Here is a 17583-nt window from a genome sequence, read left to right as displayed (position 1 = left end):
CTCTGTCCAGTTGCAGCCTCTGCCCAGTATCAAGTGACAGCACGGAGTTTCGGAAATGAATTCAGGTAAAATACATTCCCGTTGCAAGAATCCATCCAGTAGAGCCTCCAGTGACCAATCAGAGAGCGCGGGCACGTTCGCTATAAAGTGGGCTGGGGGAGGAGACAACAACCGGAGACAGAGAGAAAGGAAGAAAGTACAGCAGACAGGGCAGTGAAGAGAGGGAACAGCAGACAGGGCAGGACAGTGAGGAGAGGGAACAGCAGACAGGGCAGATCAGTGAGGAGAGGGAACAGCAGACAGGGCAGATCAGTGAGGAGAGGGAACAGCAGACAGGGCAGATCAGTGAGGAGAGGGAACAGCAGACAGGGCAGATCAGTGAGGAGAGGGAACAGCAGACAGGGCAGATCAGTGAGGAGAGGGAACAGCAGACAGGGCAGATCAGTGAGGAGAGGGAACAGCAGACAGGGCAGATCAGTGAGGAGAGGGAACAGCAGACAGGGCAGGACAGTGAGGAGAGGGAACAGCAGACAGGGCAGATCAGTGAGGAGAGGGAACAGCAGACAGGGCAGATCAGTGAGGAGAGGGAACAGCAGACAGGGCAGATCAGTGAGGAGAGGGAACAGCAGACAGGGCAGATCAGTGAGGAGAGGGAACAGCAGACAGGGCAGATCAGTGAGGAGAGGGAACAGCAGACAGGGCAGATCAGTGAGGAGAGGGAACAGCAGACAGGGCAGATCAGTGAGGAGAGGGAACAGCAGACAGGGCAGGACAGTGAGGAGAGGGAACAGCAGACAGGGCAGGACAGTGAGGAGAGGGAACAGCAGACAGGGCAGGACAGTGAGGAGAGGGAACAGCAGACAGGGCAGGACAGTGAGGAGAGGGAACAGCAGACAGGGCAGGACAGTGAGGAGAGGGAACAGCAGACAGGGCAGGACAGTGAGGAGAGGGAACAGCAGACAGGGCAGGACAGTGAGGAGAGGGAACAGCAGACAGGGCAGGACAGTGAGGAGAGGGAACAGCAGACAGGGCAGGACAGTGAGGAGAGGGAACAGCAGACAGGGCAGGACAGTGAGGAGAGGGAACAGCAGACAGGGCAGGACAGTGGGAGAGGGGAGGGAACAGCAGACAGGGCAGGGAGCAGAGGAGAGGAGGGGAGAGGGGAGGGAACAGCAGACAGGGCAGGGAGGAGAGGAGGGAACAGCAGACAGAGCGAAGACTAGCAATACAGGACGAGGTAGAGTCCATAGCCAGAGCGGAGAAGTTGCAGAGCTCTGAAGGAGGGCACAGAAAATTCAAACAATACAACACTGAGAGAGCGCGCAGGAGTAGTCGGAGAGAATCCAGGAAGCAGGACTGGGAGCCGGCTGCAGCCTCCTATCTTTTTGTTATTTGACATGCGCCTGATCCAGAACATGTCGACCATCCAGGAATACGGCCCGCTGGAATATACCGCCAACAACCGGGTGGTCAAGATCGCAGTGATCGGCGGCAGCGCCGTCGGGAAAACCGGTAAGAAACCCAGGGCAGTGTGTACGCGGTCTCCAGGCGCCGCTCTCTGCCCCCTGCAGCGCGGTGCCAGGCGCTTGGAGTCCGGGGCGGTGCCAGGCACTGTGTCACGGCTGCCGATTCCTGGCTTTTTGAAGTGAGTGTGAGCAGAAAGTTTGCTGCTGTATGCAGACAGCTCCCTGATCTATGGGGAAAGAGTTCTGTCAGTCTCCCTTTGGAGTGGGGGGGGGGGGGGGGGGGGGGGAAGCAATCCGGAGAAACTTGGTTGCCAGCTGCAGCATTGTGTTTATCGCCCTCCCTGTTTGGGGATGGGGGGTCCTTGAACTGACGAACAGCTTTATCATCTTCCCGTCTGTTTCTTCCCTCAGCTTTGGTGGTGCGATTTCTGACCAGAAGATTCATTGGAGACTATGAAAGAAACGCAGGTAACGGGTCCAGGAGTTTTGCATGCTTTTGAAAACTCTGAAACTCTCATTTCGTAGGTGTCCTTTTTGTCCACATAATATTTCTTTTACTGTCTTGGCAATGTAATTTGAGTTTCTTTTCTGAAATGACTAACTTTAATATTTCAGGTGCTTTATACTCCAGACAAGTCCAAGTAGATAGAGAGCAGATTGCACTACAAGTTCAGGACACACCAGGTGTTCAGGTGAGATTTTTGCATGTCTTCGCCTCCCCCTCCCTCCTTTTCATCTTTTCAATTATACTTCACATAACAACAGAAGGCCCCGTGGGATGGGGAGTCCTGGCTGACACCAGGGCTCTCCTTGTTGGATTATTCCACCAATGTATAGTACTTGGGTCAATGCACCGGAATCCTTTTGAAGGAGTGATAATTGGCTGTGGTATGATGCTGAAACTGATCAGACTCCCACCCCCAGTATAATTTTTATTCAAATTAGTTTCCTGTACTTTTTTTTTTAGACAAATCTCTCTTCACACTAAAGCGCAGCAGGTCAGGCAGCATCCAAGGAACAGGAGAATCGACGTTTCAGACACAAGCCCGAAACGTCGATTCTCCTGCTCCTTGAATGCTGCCTGACCTGCTGCGCTTTTCCAGCAACACATTTTCAGCTCTGATCTCCAGCATCTGCAGTCCTCACTTTCTCCTCTCTTCACACTAACCCAAGGACAGGGAAAATGTACATTTGTGTGGCTTTTGGATGAGATGTCTCTCCTACTTGTTTGCTAAATACATGCTGCAAAATCCTCTGGTAACCCACTAATTTATCCAGTGGGTAGCTGAGTCAAGTCAAGCAGAATAAGATTGCACTAGATGTGATCCTCTGTGCTGAGTTAACTGATTTCAACCAAGCTCGCAGTTTAGTGCCTACTCTCTCTATCTAGGTTAGAGGAATAGCAGAGTTACAGTTTCCTGTTGAAAATACAACTTTTAGTTTGGTTATGAACTCAGAATACATAAAGTATCCTGACACTTTGTTCACGTATAATCCTTGAATCCAGTCACTTGGAGAAGGTACCAAACAATGTCTGTGATATGTGGGGATTGCAGGGGTGTTTGAACACTACTTTCTTGTTATCCAAGAGCTTTTCTTCAGAAGTCCTTGACCTGTAACACAAACTGTTCCTATATTTATAGATTTTGCTAGAGCTGACTAGTTCCAGTGTTTTCTGATTTTTTATTTCAGAATTCTAATGTGTAGTGTTTTACTTTTTTCTTAAATTAAGAGCTGCTTTATCTTTTGCTGTGGCATAATAACATGGATTATTAATGTGGATTTTAAAACCCAGACCTTAAAAATGGAACTCCAGATTCATTGTGCAGCAAGGATCCATTCACTTTAATGGTCATTCCCATTCTAAGATTGGTGGGGAGGGAGTAGGCACTAAACAACAGCTGTTATACAGAATGGTTCCTGTATCACTATTATTGACTTTCTTTACACCGTAAATAGTTCTGTTGTAAGCAGACATTGCAGAAAATCCCTAGTTGCTGAACCAGTTCGTGTGCTTTAGCAGATGTAGCCACATTCCTGAAGCACTGTAACCCTGCCATTGTCCAAACTGAGCTGTTCTACAGCTTCACGGTCCATTAATCTGCATTCTGTGGTAAAGCTGTTGGACACCTGTCAAGTCAATGTGTTTCATCTTACTACAGTTAAATCCAGTACATGAATACTAGCACTGACACTTTGAACCTACTTCATACAAGGTGATTATTTGAGTATATGAACTGCAGAATTGTTTTCCTCAGAAAAGCCTTTTTTGGTACAAAATATGCATCATTTTGCCAAAGATTTATGAACAGTTGGGTGGTGAGTAGGGATTATAAAGCTACATCTACCATTTCAGCTGCTTTGCATTTTAAAACAAAAATTACTCATAAAATGTCAGCATCATTGCCTAGGTCAGCATTTATCATCCATCACTAATTGCTTGGAGGGCAGTTAAGAGTCAATCACATTGCTGTGGGTCTGGAGTCACAGGTAGGCCACACCAGGTAAAGATAACACATTTCTTTCCCTAAGAGATTTAATGAACCAGAAGGATTTTTATGACTGGTTAAATTAGGCTTTGTCTTCCTTTAATTCCAGATTATTTTTAAATTCAAATGTCATCATCTGCCATGTCCCCAGAACATTCATCTGGGTTGTGGATTAGTCCAGTGACATGACCATAACTCCTCTACCTTCCTCTAGCATTATTCATCATTTCAAATTGCTTCCCATTCCTCTTAACACCAACAACCCCATTCAAAACTTAGAAATAATTTCGTTCACAGTAAGTAAAAAAACTTACATACACTTTTTGTTCTGAAAGTTATATCTGTAAATTAGGTATTTAAGGATCAGTAAAATAGAGGCAAAGTACCGACTCAAACTAACACCCTGCACTTGTGGGAAATTCCTATCACCGATGTCCCTACATGGACAGGAGCAGAATTCAAATTATCCCAACTAAATACATCATCTGTTCTGCAGTTCCACAAAGGGTGTAATTTACATTCATGCTTGGATGGGTAACAGCTGTTGTAGAATAGCTCCTGTATCCTAATGTGTTCAATAGTTCAAATATTAACTAACTAATCCATATATTTAAGGCACCAATATCCATCCATATTAATAAAACTATGACTGTTTCCATAATTTCTAACTTCCTAACTAATCCATTCTAATATTCACCTGTTTTTTGACTGTCATGGTGACCTCTCCTCAATAATTCTCAGGTCATATGCTGTTTATGCATTCTTTAACTCTTTTTCCTGGTGGAAATTCCTTTTGATTCAAACTCCCACTTCACCCTATCAAAGAAGAAAAAAATGCTCCAGTTATGCAACCTTACCTTCTGTAAATTATCAGTTATGGTCTTGTTTTCACTTTTCTTCTTGCTACTTGTGCAATCTAGGTGCTATTCCTTATTTTTCAGCAGAACCTCACTCTCTGGCAAATTCCGTTCCTTGTGTGATGTTGAGCTGTGGGACATCCTTCATATTTGGAATGCCATTTAGCTGACATACACAGATGGAATTTTAACTAATGGGGGAGGGCATCAATTAGTTTCTGGCGGTGGTGCTCCTGTGACATTATAGGCTTCTAGCTGTTTGCCATTCATTGATTTTTGAACCATATGACTGCCCATTTTGATTTTGATTTAAGGCAAAAATACTATTACACTGTTTAGCCCAGACTTGAAATCAAAGTATTGGATTTAAGCTAACTGGGTTGAATTCATAATTTTCTCCACAGATCTATTTAGATTTATTAAGTAATGGTCAACACTTTAAGTGGAAAACAGGTTGTCTCCACAATCAAACTGCCTGTTGTTACTTTGCTGCACAGCTGAATCAACACAGTCCTGCCCTAGTAGAACTATTTTATATAGCTCAGACAAAACTAACTGATGGAGAACCACAGCACAGCACACTAGGACAACTGACGTTGTATGTAAGCTCTGTTCTTGTTTACAAAATAAACCTATTCGTATTTAAACTAAAAAGAAGTGAATTTTGTGATTTTGCTTGATTATCACCTTTTTTTAAAAAAAAACTACATATGCATTAGATAAAACTTTATCTAATCAGTGTGAATATCATTGATAGTTATTTTTGTTTCTAGATAAGCGGACCAAGTCTGAGCTGCAATGACCAACTTAACAGATTCATACAGTGGGCTGATGCAATTGTACTGGTTTATTCAATCACAGACTACAAAAGCTATGAACTGATCAGTCACCTCCATCAACATGTCTGCCGTGTGCATTCCGAGAGCAGAGTTCCGGTCATAGTTGTAGGAAACAAGGCTGACCTCCTTCATGCTAAACAAGTGGAACCTCACCATGGCCTTCAGTTAGCAAACATACTAGGATGCACCTTCTATGAGGTGTCTGCCAGTGAAAACTATAATGATGTGTATAATGCTTTTCATGTGCTTTGCAAAGAGATTAGCAAACAACAAATGAGCAGCAATACTGAAAAGAGAAAAACATCCATTATACCGCGACCAAAATCACCAAACATGCTAGATTTGAGGAGACGGTTTAAGCAAGCTCTTTCTGCTAAAGTACGGACTGCAACATCTGTCTGAGGTAGCAGCTGAAGGTATTGATATTCTAAATTAAAACTGATGTTTCATCATGCATGCAAGAGATGAGGACAAGTCAAACTGAGCATGAGAAGATCTGGAAAGACAGTACAATACTCAGTCATCTGTGCCTTTGATCATTGCTCAGTTCGTAAATCTATGAATTTTATGAACATCGTATTCATGGCAAATGGTGGGAATAGACTGTTGAACTGTCAGAAATCCCTGACTCAACTTCTGTTGAGGGCTTCATAGAATTTGTTAATACATCTTTGTATAAAATGAAGAAGATGCAGTGGTGATGGATAACTAATTGGGACAAAACTCTGTTCTTTAAAACAGTACATGTTTCTTTGTTTGTTGTAACTCTAATTGTTCAATCTGGAAAGATTGTATTTATCACTTGAATTGTTCTGTGCTTACGCCAATTGCTTTCCATTTTTTCTAGTAAAGTGACTTGCATTCCAGCAGGACGAACAATGAGGTGGTGATGGTCCCACGCTGTGGGCAGTGCATGGTAGAAAATCATAAGTGCATACCTGATGTTGCCTTGTTTGAGAGCTGCTTCCCCCTGGAAGTAGTGAGGAGCATAGAATTGGCCTCATGGTTGCCTCTGCTACATTACATAATGGACTGTTGTGCAAGTATTTCAATAAGCTTGATACAGTCTCAGTCTTTGCAGCTTTTCAGTAAGCTATTCTGCTTTAAGTAAACACATCTATCACCCAACACAGGCCATACTAGTCTATTTGCATTCCATTCCAGTAAAACCAGGCCTCTGTGCCTTCTCAAATTATTTAAGACCTTCTGACCTTCACATTCTCCCCCCACCACACAGCAATCTTGATTGTGTAAAGAAAATATAGCATAATGGCCTACAATTGAATCACCCCTGCTCTAATCAATGACATAAGACCACAGGAATTCAATTGAAGCTTGTTAAATAAAAACAGGCAAATACCGTCCAGAGAGCCATTCTAAACTGAGCACTGACACCTGACCTCCGTGTTAAGTGGGAAAGCTTTCCTCATGTGCTAAGTGCAAAGGGAATGGAAGCCAGCTTCTAAATGCACTTTATAAAAGCCACTTGTGCTTTTGCTTTAATCTGTTTACAGCAATGATTCCTCTCCAGAGGACAATGGATTTTCCAATATTTTGACAAATAAACATTTAAACCAAGTATGCGGTTTCATGAAATACTTTTGATGATTTACTTTCACAGTACATCTTGTCCTTATCAAGCCTAGACATGTGTCACTCAGTCCATTTACTGATTTACAGTTTTGTCAGCTTGTGTTTTGTCCTTGCAGTGTCTACTAGTTTCTAAGCATACTTCAATAACAAAGTACTTTCACATACCTGATCTAACCATTACAATTTTTTCCCAAATGTGTCCTTTTTGCACAGAGCCATGTGTTTTGTTCTGCTGGGGTTTGGGTTAGTTAGGGTTGTCAACTATTGATTTTTGCTGAAATATCCAACCAAGTTCCTTCCATTAAACTAGTCAAACAGTTCACTTTAAACATCAAATGAAGTCAAACTGCAGTTTTATAAGGTAGATATATCCAAGTATATTCAGTGTTTTGCCAATAAGTGGAAGTGATGAGTGGGCTCTTAAATTTAAATCCTTTCAAACTTTAACCCTCTTCCTCTATTAGCCATTCAATGCAGTAAAATCTGTTTTTAGTCAAATAGAAGTTAATCACATTAGCTTATATTTCAGTTGTGGACTAACTTAATCACTGACTACAACAATAATCTGTGCTACATATCTATAAATGGTCTGCTATTGGTAAATTGAAACAAGATGTATACTCATGCACATAGGATTGGATTGTTTAAATTTTTAATAAGATGCAGAACAATATTTACACACAACTTTGAAAGTTTCCAGACTTAATTTAATCTAATCTAGGAAAATTGAGACTATGATTAAATTGTGTGTGTGGATAAATGTTTATGGCTTAAGTGTAGACTCTGGGTCCACAACCAATATATGTTTTAAATCATGGGTAATAAAACCATACAATCTGAAAACAACAGTAAATCGAAGACTAATATTTATGTAGTATTCAAAGATGCCTGCAGCGTGACAATTTTGCATTAAATAATAATGAGCTAATTTAGTTTCCTTCCTTTCCCTTTCCTTGCAGTATGTTGTTTCCCATGTCCCTGATAAAAAGAAAACTTTTAATTCAGCGCAATCTGAGCACTGCATAATGCTTAGCATATTATTTGGTGAACAGGAGAACCAGTGGACTCAACTGTTCATTTATTTTTACACCTGTCTTATAATGTAGTCTTTTTAAAATGCAGTTTGTATATTTCACTTTTCCTACAATGAGTCTCCCCATTTCCTATCACTATTAACTCTGACAAAATCTGTCTGGTTATTACAGATGCTAATTGTTCTTTGTACTCTGCTCAGATAATTTATTAAGTCTCAACAGTAAGTATTAGCCAGGCTATTTGACCCTATAAGGTATGATAATTGAACATCTACACACCAGTGGTTATTAGTTGAATGGAGACCCTTGTCTTCACCACCCTCCCACATCCCCATCCAGCTGAGGAGGGAAATCAGTATATTCTCGTGCTATGGAAATAGGATCAAACTAGGGCTTTTGTAGTTGGAATGGCTTTATTATTCAATGCAAAAAATGAATTGTTGGGAGAAGGGGTGTTTAATAGATGGAATAAATGAATCTGCCAGCTTTTATTTGCATCAGATTTTACTGCATTACGAAGAATAAGCCTCAATTGAAAGAGTTTTATTAATAAATATAGCAAATGCACACCATTAAAAAAATTATTAACTATTTAGTACACTAAAGTTTAGTGCAGCTGTATGGAATCTAACCTGTGTAACACAAATATCTCTTGTCCGCTCTTCTGTAGTTATGTTCATGCCTGGATGTCCTTGGAGAGGGCGCATGTGCAGTCCATCACGGATTGTGATGCTTTTAAAGCAGACACCGTGGGGAATATAGTGCTTTATTTTCCCTGGCCCTTCCCTCTCTCCCCCTTCACTATTGATGGTTTGCATTGCTCATAATGAGTTTTGCTTGTTAATATCTAATTGGCTACACAGGTGATTACTGATGGCAGTTAGTTTTAAAAAATTTTAAAAAGTCTTAGTCATTTGGTGTTAGGAATGTTGTTCAGCTGTGCATGATAGCACGCCTGGGTAATAATATAAAAAACTTCTGTAGGGCTCTAGGTCCAAGTGGTAATGTTCCTACCTCGAAATCAGGAGACCTCGGTTGAAGTCCCACCTGTTCCAGGAGATGTGTAGTAACATCTTTGAACAGATTGATTCAAAAACATAAAACAAATACCTCTTGTAACATAGTGGTAGTATCTCTACCTCCAAGGTGGTCAAGGATTTCAGTCATAACACACCTAAACATGTTGATTTAAACAAAAGATCTCCAATAAAATGTCGAATTGAAATAAAGTGCTGGAAAACCTAGCAAGTCTGGCAGCATCTGAGGTGAAAGAAACATTGAGTTGCATATGGTGCATTTTTGAGTTGATGTTATTCAACAATCCCATTTTATTCTCATTATGCTATCATTTAAGAATAACTCCCAGGGTTTAATAAATTGCATTCTAAGTAAATTTATCAAAGTAATTTAATCAGAAGAAAGTTGCTGTTGTTACTCCCACGTGGAGATCTATTGCAATTATATGGACACATCTGTCCTGTACCATCCTCACATCCACTCTAGCTCATTTGCAACTGTTCTATGATATTCATCATCCAACAATATCTATCTCGACCTTTCTTCCTACTTTCCTTCACTTTGCTCTAGCTTTCCAGCCTTGATTAAATAACAATACTGATGTACTGTTCTGGATATCACTTTTTTTTTTGCAAACTTCCAAGCCCCTTTTCATTTTGTTAGTCCATGGAATGCTAAGCATACATCACAGCATTCACATTTCAGAGGGAACTATTTCCTTTTACAGTCCTTTATCTATTGTTGAGGTTTCGGAGGCATTTAGGAAAGAGGGATGAAAATAGTTTTATTTGTTACAAAGTTGAGTTTTGTCAACACATCCCTCAGCTTCCAAAATTACAGAATTAAGTTTTAATTTCAAAAGTTTAACAGTTATCTTTCAAATGACAGTTACTCCATCATTTCCTATTTCCACTCCTGTAATTCATGTTACCCAGGTGTTTTCTAGGACAATTATAATTAAGTAAATTGATTTAGTGAGTAGCTCTAGTTTTTTTTCAATTTACAAAACAATTTATACAAAATAAATCAATTCATGAAAATACCTAGTAGATTTTTTTTTCTGTAGTTTTTATCAGTCAGGGCTGGTTTGGCTGTATGATGCTTGCTGCCATTTTAACTTTGTTACTTGGAATACTCACTCTGATTAAGTTGGTTTGTATGTATGTATCTGTGAGAGTTACACAGTTGAGTTTCCTCCCTGGGAAGAAGCTACACTAATAATGGTGTTAAACATTTTCAGCAGTCAAGATTTAAATAGTTTTACAATTATACTTGTATAACATCAGGAATTTTCATTGGATTGTCCTGTTTGGCTGTTGTAATATTTGGTAGATGCGTCCAATTGATGCAGATGTGGAGTTTCCATTAAGTTTTCTGTCGCAGACATGGTGACATTTCTAAGTAGTTATGAGTTTGATTCTTCGTGTTTCACAATTCCACTTCAATATTAGAGAAACTTTCCCGACTGGTAGAAGTATGGAGTGCTGTGCAATAGTATAGAAGCAGATTCAGAAATGTGACACAACTTAAGCAATAGCTGTTACCGTCAGTGAAGTTCTTGTCCTTGATGTTTGATCATAAAATTTGCTGATACTTTGCAATGTAATTATTAGAGATTTATTAAGAAATAATTGACTACAGACAAATTCTGCACCTATAGAATCACTAACATAAACTATTTATTTTTAGAAATGACATTTTCAGTGTTGTACACATTGCTGCACAATTCAGTTTGATTCTTAAATCAGTTTTTGGGAATGCCTTGATGAGCAGATTAGAAAAGTTTTATTGTCAGTAATATAGAAAAGTAAAACCTGAAGTGGGAAAATGGAAAAAAAATCACATTAATACAACCCAGAAACATCATGTTAGACAAGAAGTGGGCTTGAGCTTGCAATCAGACATTGATAGGTACCTGTATAACAGCCAGGCATTTAGCCACCTCTTCCTCATATACATATCTGCTGTTCTCTTGAAAGATTGCTTGTCCTCGATATCTGTATGTTTTATGTCTTGGTTAGTCCAAGTTTCTGGTTGCCATTATGTAATTGTTATATTCCAATATCAGGATGCAGTCGGTCAGTTGCAAAGATGAGTCGAGTTACATCAAGTGGATTTAATAGTCTGGTAGCCAACACAATCACCTACAAAGCATTAAAAGTTTTTAAAAGGTTATTTCTGATCTTAGCTGAATATTTAGCAACTGATTTAATGATTTCCTGTCCCTGACAATAGAAAAGACTTGCAAGTGAGACTTGAACACAAAATACTAATGAACAATACTGGTATTAATTGTGACTTAACTCTATTCCTGATGCTAAATTTGATCCTAGAATTGTGTTGAGTTCACTGATCTCAGTGTCAGTGAGAGGAGTGCTGCAACAATCTAAAATACCCTCAGACTAAATTTGGGAAGTTAGCAAGGGATTTTGCTCCTGGTTGCTATACAGCAAGTGCACATATCAGGTAAGACTTGGCTCGGTTGTCATGTTCTTTATATATGTTCTTTATATATACTCCTACTTGAATAATAGTTATTTGGGTCAGTTTGCACCCAGTGAGAAAACACGACTTCAAAAGGAGGAAGAAGGGACAGAATATCCCAGTTCCTGAAAATTAATCTTGAGGTATTGTGCGCTGTTTTGGGCTCATATCTCAGGAAGGATGTACTGGCCTTGGAGCGTGTTCAGAGGACATTCATCAGAATCGTCCTAGAAATGAAAACTTAACAAATGAGGAACGTTTGAGCAATCTGAGTGTGTACTCGATGGAGTTTAAAAGGCTAAGGGAAGATCTAATTTGAAACTTACAGAATACTGAATGGCCTGGACAGAGTGAATGTTGGGAAGATGCTTCCGTTGGTTGGAGAGACTAGGACCAGAAGACACAATCTTAAAGGGAAGACCTTTTAGAATGGAGATAAGGAGAAACTTCTTCAGCCAGAGAGATGTAAGTCTATGGAATTCACTGCCACAGAAGGCTATGGAGGTCAGATCATTGAGTATATTTAAGACTGAGATAGAAAGGTTGAGTATCAAGGGTTATGGGAAGAAAGTAGGAGAATGGGGTTGAGAAACTCATCAGCCTTGATTGAATGGTGGAGCAGACTTGATGGGCTGAATGGCCTAATTTCTGCTCCTATGTCTTACGGTCTAAGTACTATATTTGAATTCCCCATTATTTTCAATTATGTGAGATGTAGGCAATTGAGATTGTACTAAATATCACATGAAGAAAGCCAACCCTTATGACAGGACTTCCCAAACTGTGGGTCACAGCCCCACTGGGTTATAGCTTTGAGGAGACAATGGCTACCATGGAGTTTGGACTTAATTCTGGCAGCTGTAAAGCCCCTTTAAATGTGTGCAATTATTTTGTTCGTGAGTGTGGCTTAATGGACTACTCTTTGAGACCTGATTTCAGCTGTAAAAAAGCCTGTAAAGAGGTAGGTGTTTGTGTTTTTTTTTCTGGAGAAACTATGTTTTTTGAAGTGTTGTTGGAACTGCACCCAAACTCGCAGGTGGGGAGTATTCCATCACGCTCCTAACTTGTGCCTTGTACATGGTGGACAGTCTTTGGGGAGTCAGGAGGTTAGTTGGAGGGGCTTTTGCCTGAAACGTCGATTTTCCTGCTCATCGGATGCTGCCTGACCTGCTGTGCTTTTCCAGCACCACTCTAATCTAGACACAGGGGGTTAGTTACTTGTTCCAGTATTCTTAACCTCTGATCTGCTCTTTTAGCCATTGTATTTATATGGTGAGTCCAGTTGAGTTTCTGGTCAATGGTAACCCCCAGGATGTTGCTAATGGGGAGATTCAGTGATGGTAACACCGCTGCATGTCAAAGGCGGCGGTTAGATAGTCTCTTATTGGTAATGGTCACTGCTTGGCATTTGTGTGGCACAAACGTTACTTGCCACCCGTCAGCCTAAGCCTGGATATTGTCCAGATCTTGTTCCATTTGAACATGTACTGCTTCATCTTTCATTGTGGTAATAACTCTGAGACATTACAATGGGGTCACAGGAGGACATGTTTAGGGAGCACTGCTTTGTGGCACAGATTTTGTGATCTGAAAACTGTACAATCAATTTACAATTGGCATTATTTTTAAAATTCTAAGTAGCCTTATAAAGGCATCCTTTGGAACTTTGCAAAACTTAGGCAAAGTTGGTAGGTTCCATCAAATTCATAATTAGTTCAGTACTCAGACTGTCAGTCTCAAAGGTGTAACACAAGGCACCACTAACTTCTCTTTGTCGCCAAAATGATCTTCTTCAGCTCTCTTCCTCCTCTGAGAGTTGCAAGTTTGCCAGGAAAGACCTAACGAGAGCTAAGAGGAGCCAGGAGGGGACATGAGAAGTCGTTGGTGGATAGGATCAAGGAAAACCCTAAAGCTTTCTATAGGTATATTAGGAATAAAAGAATGTCTAGAGAAAGATTAGGGCCAATCAAGGACAGTAGTGGGAAGTTCTGCTGGAGTCCAAGGAGATAGGGAAAGTATTAAATGAATATATTTTCGGTATTCACACTGGAAGGTTGTCAAGGAGACTGCTGAGATACAGGCTACTAGACTAGAGGTTCACAAGGGTGTGTTAGCAATTCTGGAAAGTGTGAAAATAGATAAGTCTCCTGGGCCGGATGGGATTTATCCTAGGATTCTTTGGGAAGCCAGGAAATAGAATGCCAAGCATTTGGCTTTGATCTTAATGTTGTCATTGTCAACAGGAATAGTGGCAGAAGACTGGAGGATAGCAAAAGTTGTTCCCTTGTTCAAGAAGGGGAGTAGAGACAACCTTGAAAATTATAGTCCAGTGACCCTTATTTCGATTGTGTGTAAAGGGTTGGAACAGATTATAAGAGATAAGATTTATTATTATCTAGACAGGAATAAGTTAATTAGGGATAGTCAACATAGTTTTGTGAAGGGTAGGCCGTGGCTCACAAACCTTATTGAGTTCTTTGAGATGGTGACCAAACAGGTGGATGAGAGTAAAACAGTTGAAGTGGTGTATATGGATTTCAGTAAGGTATTTGACAAGGTTCTCCAAGGTAGGCTATTGCACAAAATACGGAGGCATTGAGAGTGATTTAGCGGTTTGGATCAGAAATTGGCTAGCTGAAAGAAGACACAGGATGGTGGTTGATGGGAAATATTCATCCTGGAGTTCAATTCCTAGTGGTATACTGCAAGGATCGGTTTTGGGGCCACTGCTGTTTGTCATTTTTATACATGACCTAGATGAGGGCATAGAAGGATGGGTTAGTAAATTTGAAGATAACACTAAGATCAGTGGAGTTGTGGATAGTGCTGAAGGATTTCGCAGGTTACAGAGGGACATAGATAAGTTGCAGAGCTGGGCTGTGAGGTGGCAAATGGAGTTTAATGCGGAAAAGTGTGACATAGTTCACGTTTAAAGGAGTAACAGGAATGCAGGATACTGGGCTAATGGTAAGATTCTTGGTAGTGTATATGAGCAGAGAGATCTCGGTGTCCATGTATACAGATCCCTCAAAATTGCCACCCAGGTTGATAGGGCTGTTAAGAAGGCATACAGTGTGTTAGCTTTTATTGGTAGAGGGTTTGAGTTTCAGAGCCACAAGGTCATGCTGCAGCTGTGCAAAACTTTGGTGCGGCCGCAACTGGAGCATTGCATACAGTTCTGGTCACCGCATTATAGGAAGGATGTGGAAACTTTGTAAAGGGTTCAGAGGAGATTTACTAGGATGTTGCCTGGAATGGAGGGAAGTTCTTACGAGGAAAGACTGAGGGACTTGAGGCTGTTTTCATTAGAGAGAAGATGATTAAGAGGTGACTTAATTGAGACATATATGATAATCAGAGGGTTAGATAGGATGGACAGTGAGAGCTTTTTCATCGGATGGTGATGGCTAGTAGGAGGGGACATAGGGGAGATAGATCTAGGACAAGATGTCAGAGATAGTTTCTTTACTCAGAGAGTAGTTGGGGCATGGAACACACAGCCTGCAACACTAGTAGACTCGCCAACTTTATGGGCATTTAAATGGTCATTGAATAAATATATGGATGACAATGGAATAGTATAGGATAGATGAGCTTCAGATTGATTCCACAGGTCAATGCAACATCAAGGACCGAAGGGCCTGTACTGCGCTGTAATGTTCTATGTTCTAAGTCATTTGGTGAGTGTCAAGACAGCAACACTCAAAATATGTAGGGCTGGTGGGCAGTTCTGATCCTGAAATTCCTAAATCATCCAGGAAAACATCATCATGGAGATGACCAATCAGAGAGAAGCTGCTCCATGTGAATGTAATAGTTGGAAATGGTAAGGAACTGCTCTTTCAATTACAGGTTCATTCTCCCATGTGTTTGTTGCTGATAGATTCACTAACGAGAGATAAGAATGATAGAGAAACAGCCCCAAATTAAAGGATCAGAGTGCATAGTTAGTGTCAGTATTGAGGAAGTGGTTGACAATGGGGTGTTGGGGAAATGAGACTGAGAACAAGAGGCAAAGTCCAGAAGCCCCTGAGACCTGGGCCTGGAGCAGGGCTGCTGTATTGCCAGAAGGGAAATTGGGAGCTACCATTTTGCAGAGATGGCCGTGTTACCACCGGGTCTGGGGACAAAGACATTACAAGAGGGACATAAGAGAAAGAGGGAGACGTCAGGGGTGTGTGGGTGATGGATGAAGGCTGCAAAGGAGAGATAGGAAGTTTGCAAGATGGAGTCAGGGAGGAGGAGGCAGCAAGGGCAGGAGGGGTGTTCTGGGTGGATGGGAAAGACAGGAAGGCTACAAAGGTAGGAAAGAAGAAAGGGGGCTACAAAGACAGAACAGTTCCAAACCTGCCCACACAGGAACGCATATCAAACTAGAAGTTAGGAAAACTGAAAACACTGAGGTATTATTTACTTGTAAATGTATATGGAATCTCTAGATTAATGCTGCATATATTCAGGAGCTACTATATGGGAAAAAGGCAGTGGATGCTCTTGTAATGTAAAATGTGTCAATTTTTAAATACAAATCTGAGATTCAGTGAAAAAGGAAGTAAATTGCCTGGTTAAAATATTCCAGCTTTGTGATCATGTGATTGAAACACGTTAGCTGTGACATAATTTATTGGACTAAAGGCTTTTTGTGTGCAGCAATGAAGGAACAAAACTTTTGTTGCTAACTTACGCATGTTGTATTGTGCCAATTTAAATACTGTGGTGTCTAGGAAATTAATATTTTCCTTGAATGTTTAAATTTACTAGAGTAATTATTGAGCGTAATGATGTATTCTAAGCTGCTTCTATACAAGTCGAAATAGCCCCAATACAACCCAAACACAGAAAGTAATATGATTGTGTTATCTAATTAGAGAGTTAAAGAAATGAAAGAGAACTTGTCACAGGAAGCAAAGAACTAAACAAAGCCTCTGAAGGGTTTTGGAACAAAACATGTATCTTGTGCCTCACAAGACAGGTAACATGATTTCAGTTGTGGCTTTCTTCTTTGTAACATTCACCTTGGCTAGTGATCCCTTATAGAGATGCTGACTTCAATGCAAAGCTGAGACCCAGTTGTTTTCGAGGAAAATAGGAGGATTATCTCCTTGGAGCAGGAGGTGTTAGACAATAGACAATAGACAATAGGTGCAGGAGTAGGCCATTCAGCCCTTCGAGCCTGCACCACCATTCAATATAATCATGGCTGATCATTCCTAATCAGTATCCTGTTCCTGCCTTATCTCCATAACCCTTGGTTCCACTATCTTTGAGAGCTCTATCCAACTCCTTCTTAAATGAATCCAGAGAGTGGGCCTCCACTGCCCTCTGGGACAGAGCATTCCACACAGCCACCACTCTCTGGGTGAAGAAGTTTCTCCTGAGCTCTGTCCTAAATGGTCTACCCCGTATTTTTAAGCTGTGTCCTCTGGTTCGGCACTCACCCATTAGTGGAAATATGTTTCCTACTGCCAGAGTGTCCAATCCTTTCATAATCTTATACGTCTCAATCAGATCCCCTCTCAGTCTTCGAAACTCAAGGGTATACAAGCCCAGTCGCTCCAGTCTTTCAGTGTAAGGTAATCCTGCCATTCCAGGAATTGACCTCGTGAACCTACGCTGCACTCCCTCAATAGCCAGAATGTATTTTCTCAAATTTGGAGACCAGAACTGCACACAGTACTCCAGGTGTGGTCTCACCAGGACCCTGTACAGCTGCAGAAGCACCTCTTTGCTGCTATACTCAATTCCTCTTGTTATGAAGGCCAGCATGCTATTAGCCTTCTGCACTACCTGCTGTACCTGCATGC

At 41.0% G+C, this 17583-nt stretch overlaps 2 protein-coding genes across 4 annotated transcripts in view; one reads left to right on the top strand and one right to left on the bottom strand.

Annotated features, from left to right (window-relative positions):
• The first annotated feature begins 1142 nt into the window (after positions 1 to 1142).
• rasl11b (RAS-like, family 11, member B) lies at positions 1143 to 6517 on the top strand. Its single transcript, XM_043691032.1, has 4 exons — positions 1143 to 1512; positions 1878 to 1934; positions 2082 to 2158; positions 5586 to 6517. Exons 1-4 carry the CDS (start codon positions 1398 to 1400, stop codon positions 6051 to 6053), a joined length of 717 nt encoding a protein of 238 aa, XP_043546967.1. The 5' UTR covers positions 1143 to 1397; the 3' UTR covers positions 6054 to 6517.
• Positions 6518 to 10353: 3836 nt separating this feature from the next.
• Positions 10354 to 17583, bottom strand: part of scfd2 (sec1 family domain containing 2) — a 320234-nt gene continuing 313004 nt past the window's right edge. Inside the window, exons 9-10 of one of the 3 annotated variants that reach the window (XR_006311787.1) lie at positions 11211 to 11439; positions 10354 to 10779 (exon numbers count right to left, since the gene is read on the bottom strand). Coding sequence is in view for 1 of the 3 variants with exons in the window: in XM_043691021.1 (XP_043546956.1) it covers positions 11347 to 11439 (93 nt within the window). In the remaining 2 variants the exon portion in view is untranslated. Of the gene's footprint in view, positions 10780 to 10948; positions 11440 to 17583 lie in introns of those variants that run through there. The other 2 variants (XR_006311785.1, XM_043691021.1) reach the window with 2 other exon arrangements.

The sequence above is a fragment of the Chiloscyllium plagiosum genome, chromosome 1 (assembly GCF_004010195.1).
Source record: "Chiloscyllium plagiosum isolate BGI_BamShark_2017 chromosome 1, ASM401019v2, whole genome shotgun sequence".
NCBI lineage: Eukaryota > Metazoa > Chordata > Chondrichthyes > Orectolobiformes > Hemiscylliidae > Chiloscyllium > Chiloscyllium plagiosum.
The sequence above is the reverse complement of the archived record's forward strand: the minus strand, read 5'-3'. Positions and strand labels throughout refer to the sequence as shown.

Excerpts from the sequence above, each read along its gene's own strand:
- rasl11b (XM_043691032.1), top strand. The coding sequence starts at position 1,398 with ATGCGCCTGATCCAGAACATGTCGACCATCCAGGAATACGGCCCGCTG. Across the intron at positions 1,513-1,877 it reads CAGCGCCGTCGGGAAAACCG|CTTTGGTGGTGCGATTTCTG; the intron begins GTAAGAAACCCA and ends TTCTTCCCTCAG. Across the intron at positions 2,159-5,585 it reads AGGACACACCAGGTGTTCAG|ATAAGCGGACCAAGTCTGAG; the intron begins GTGAGATTTTTG and ends TTTTGTTTCTAG.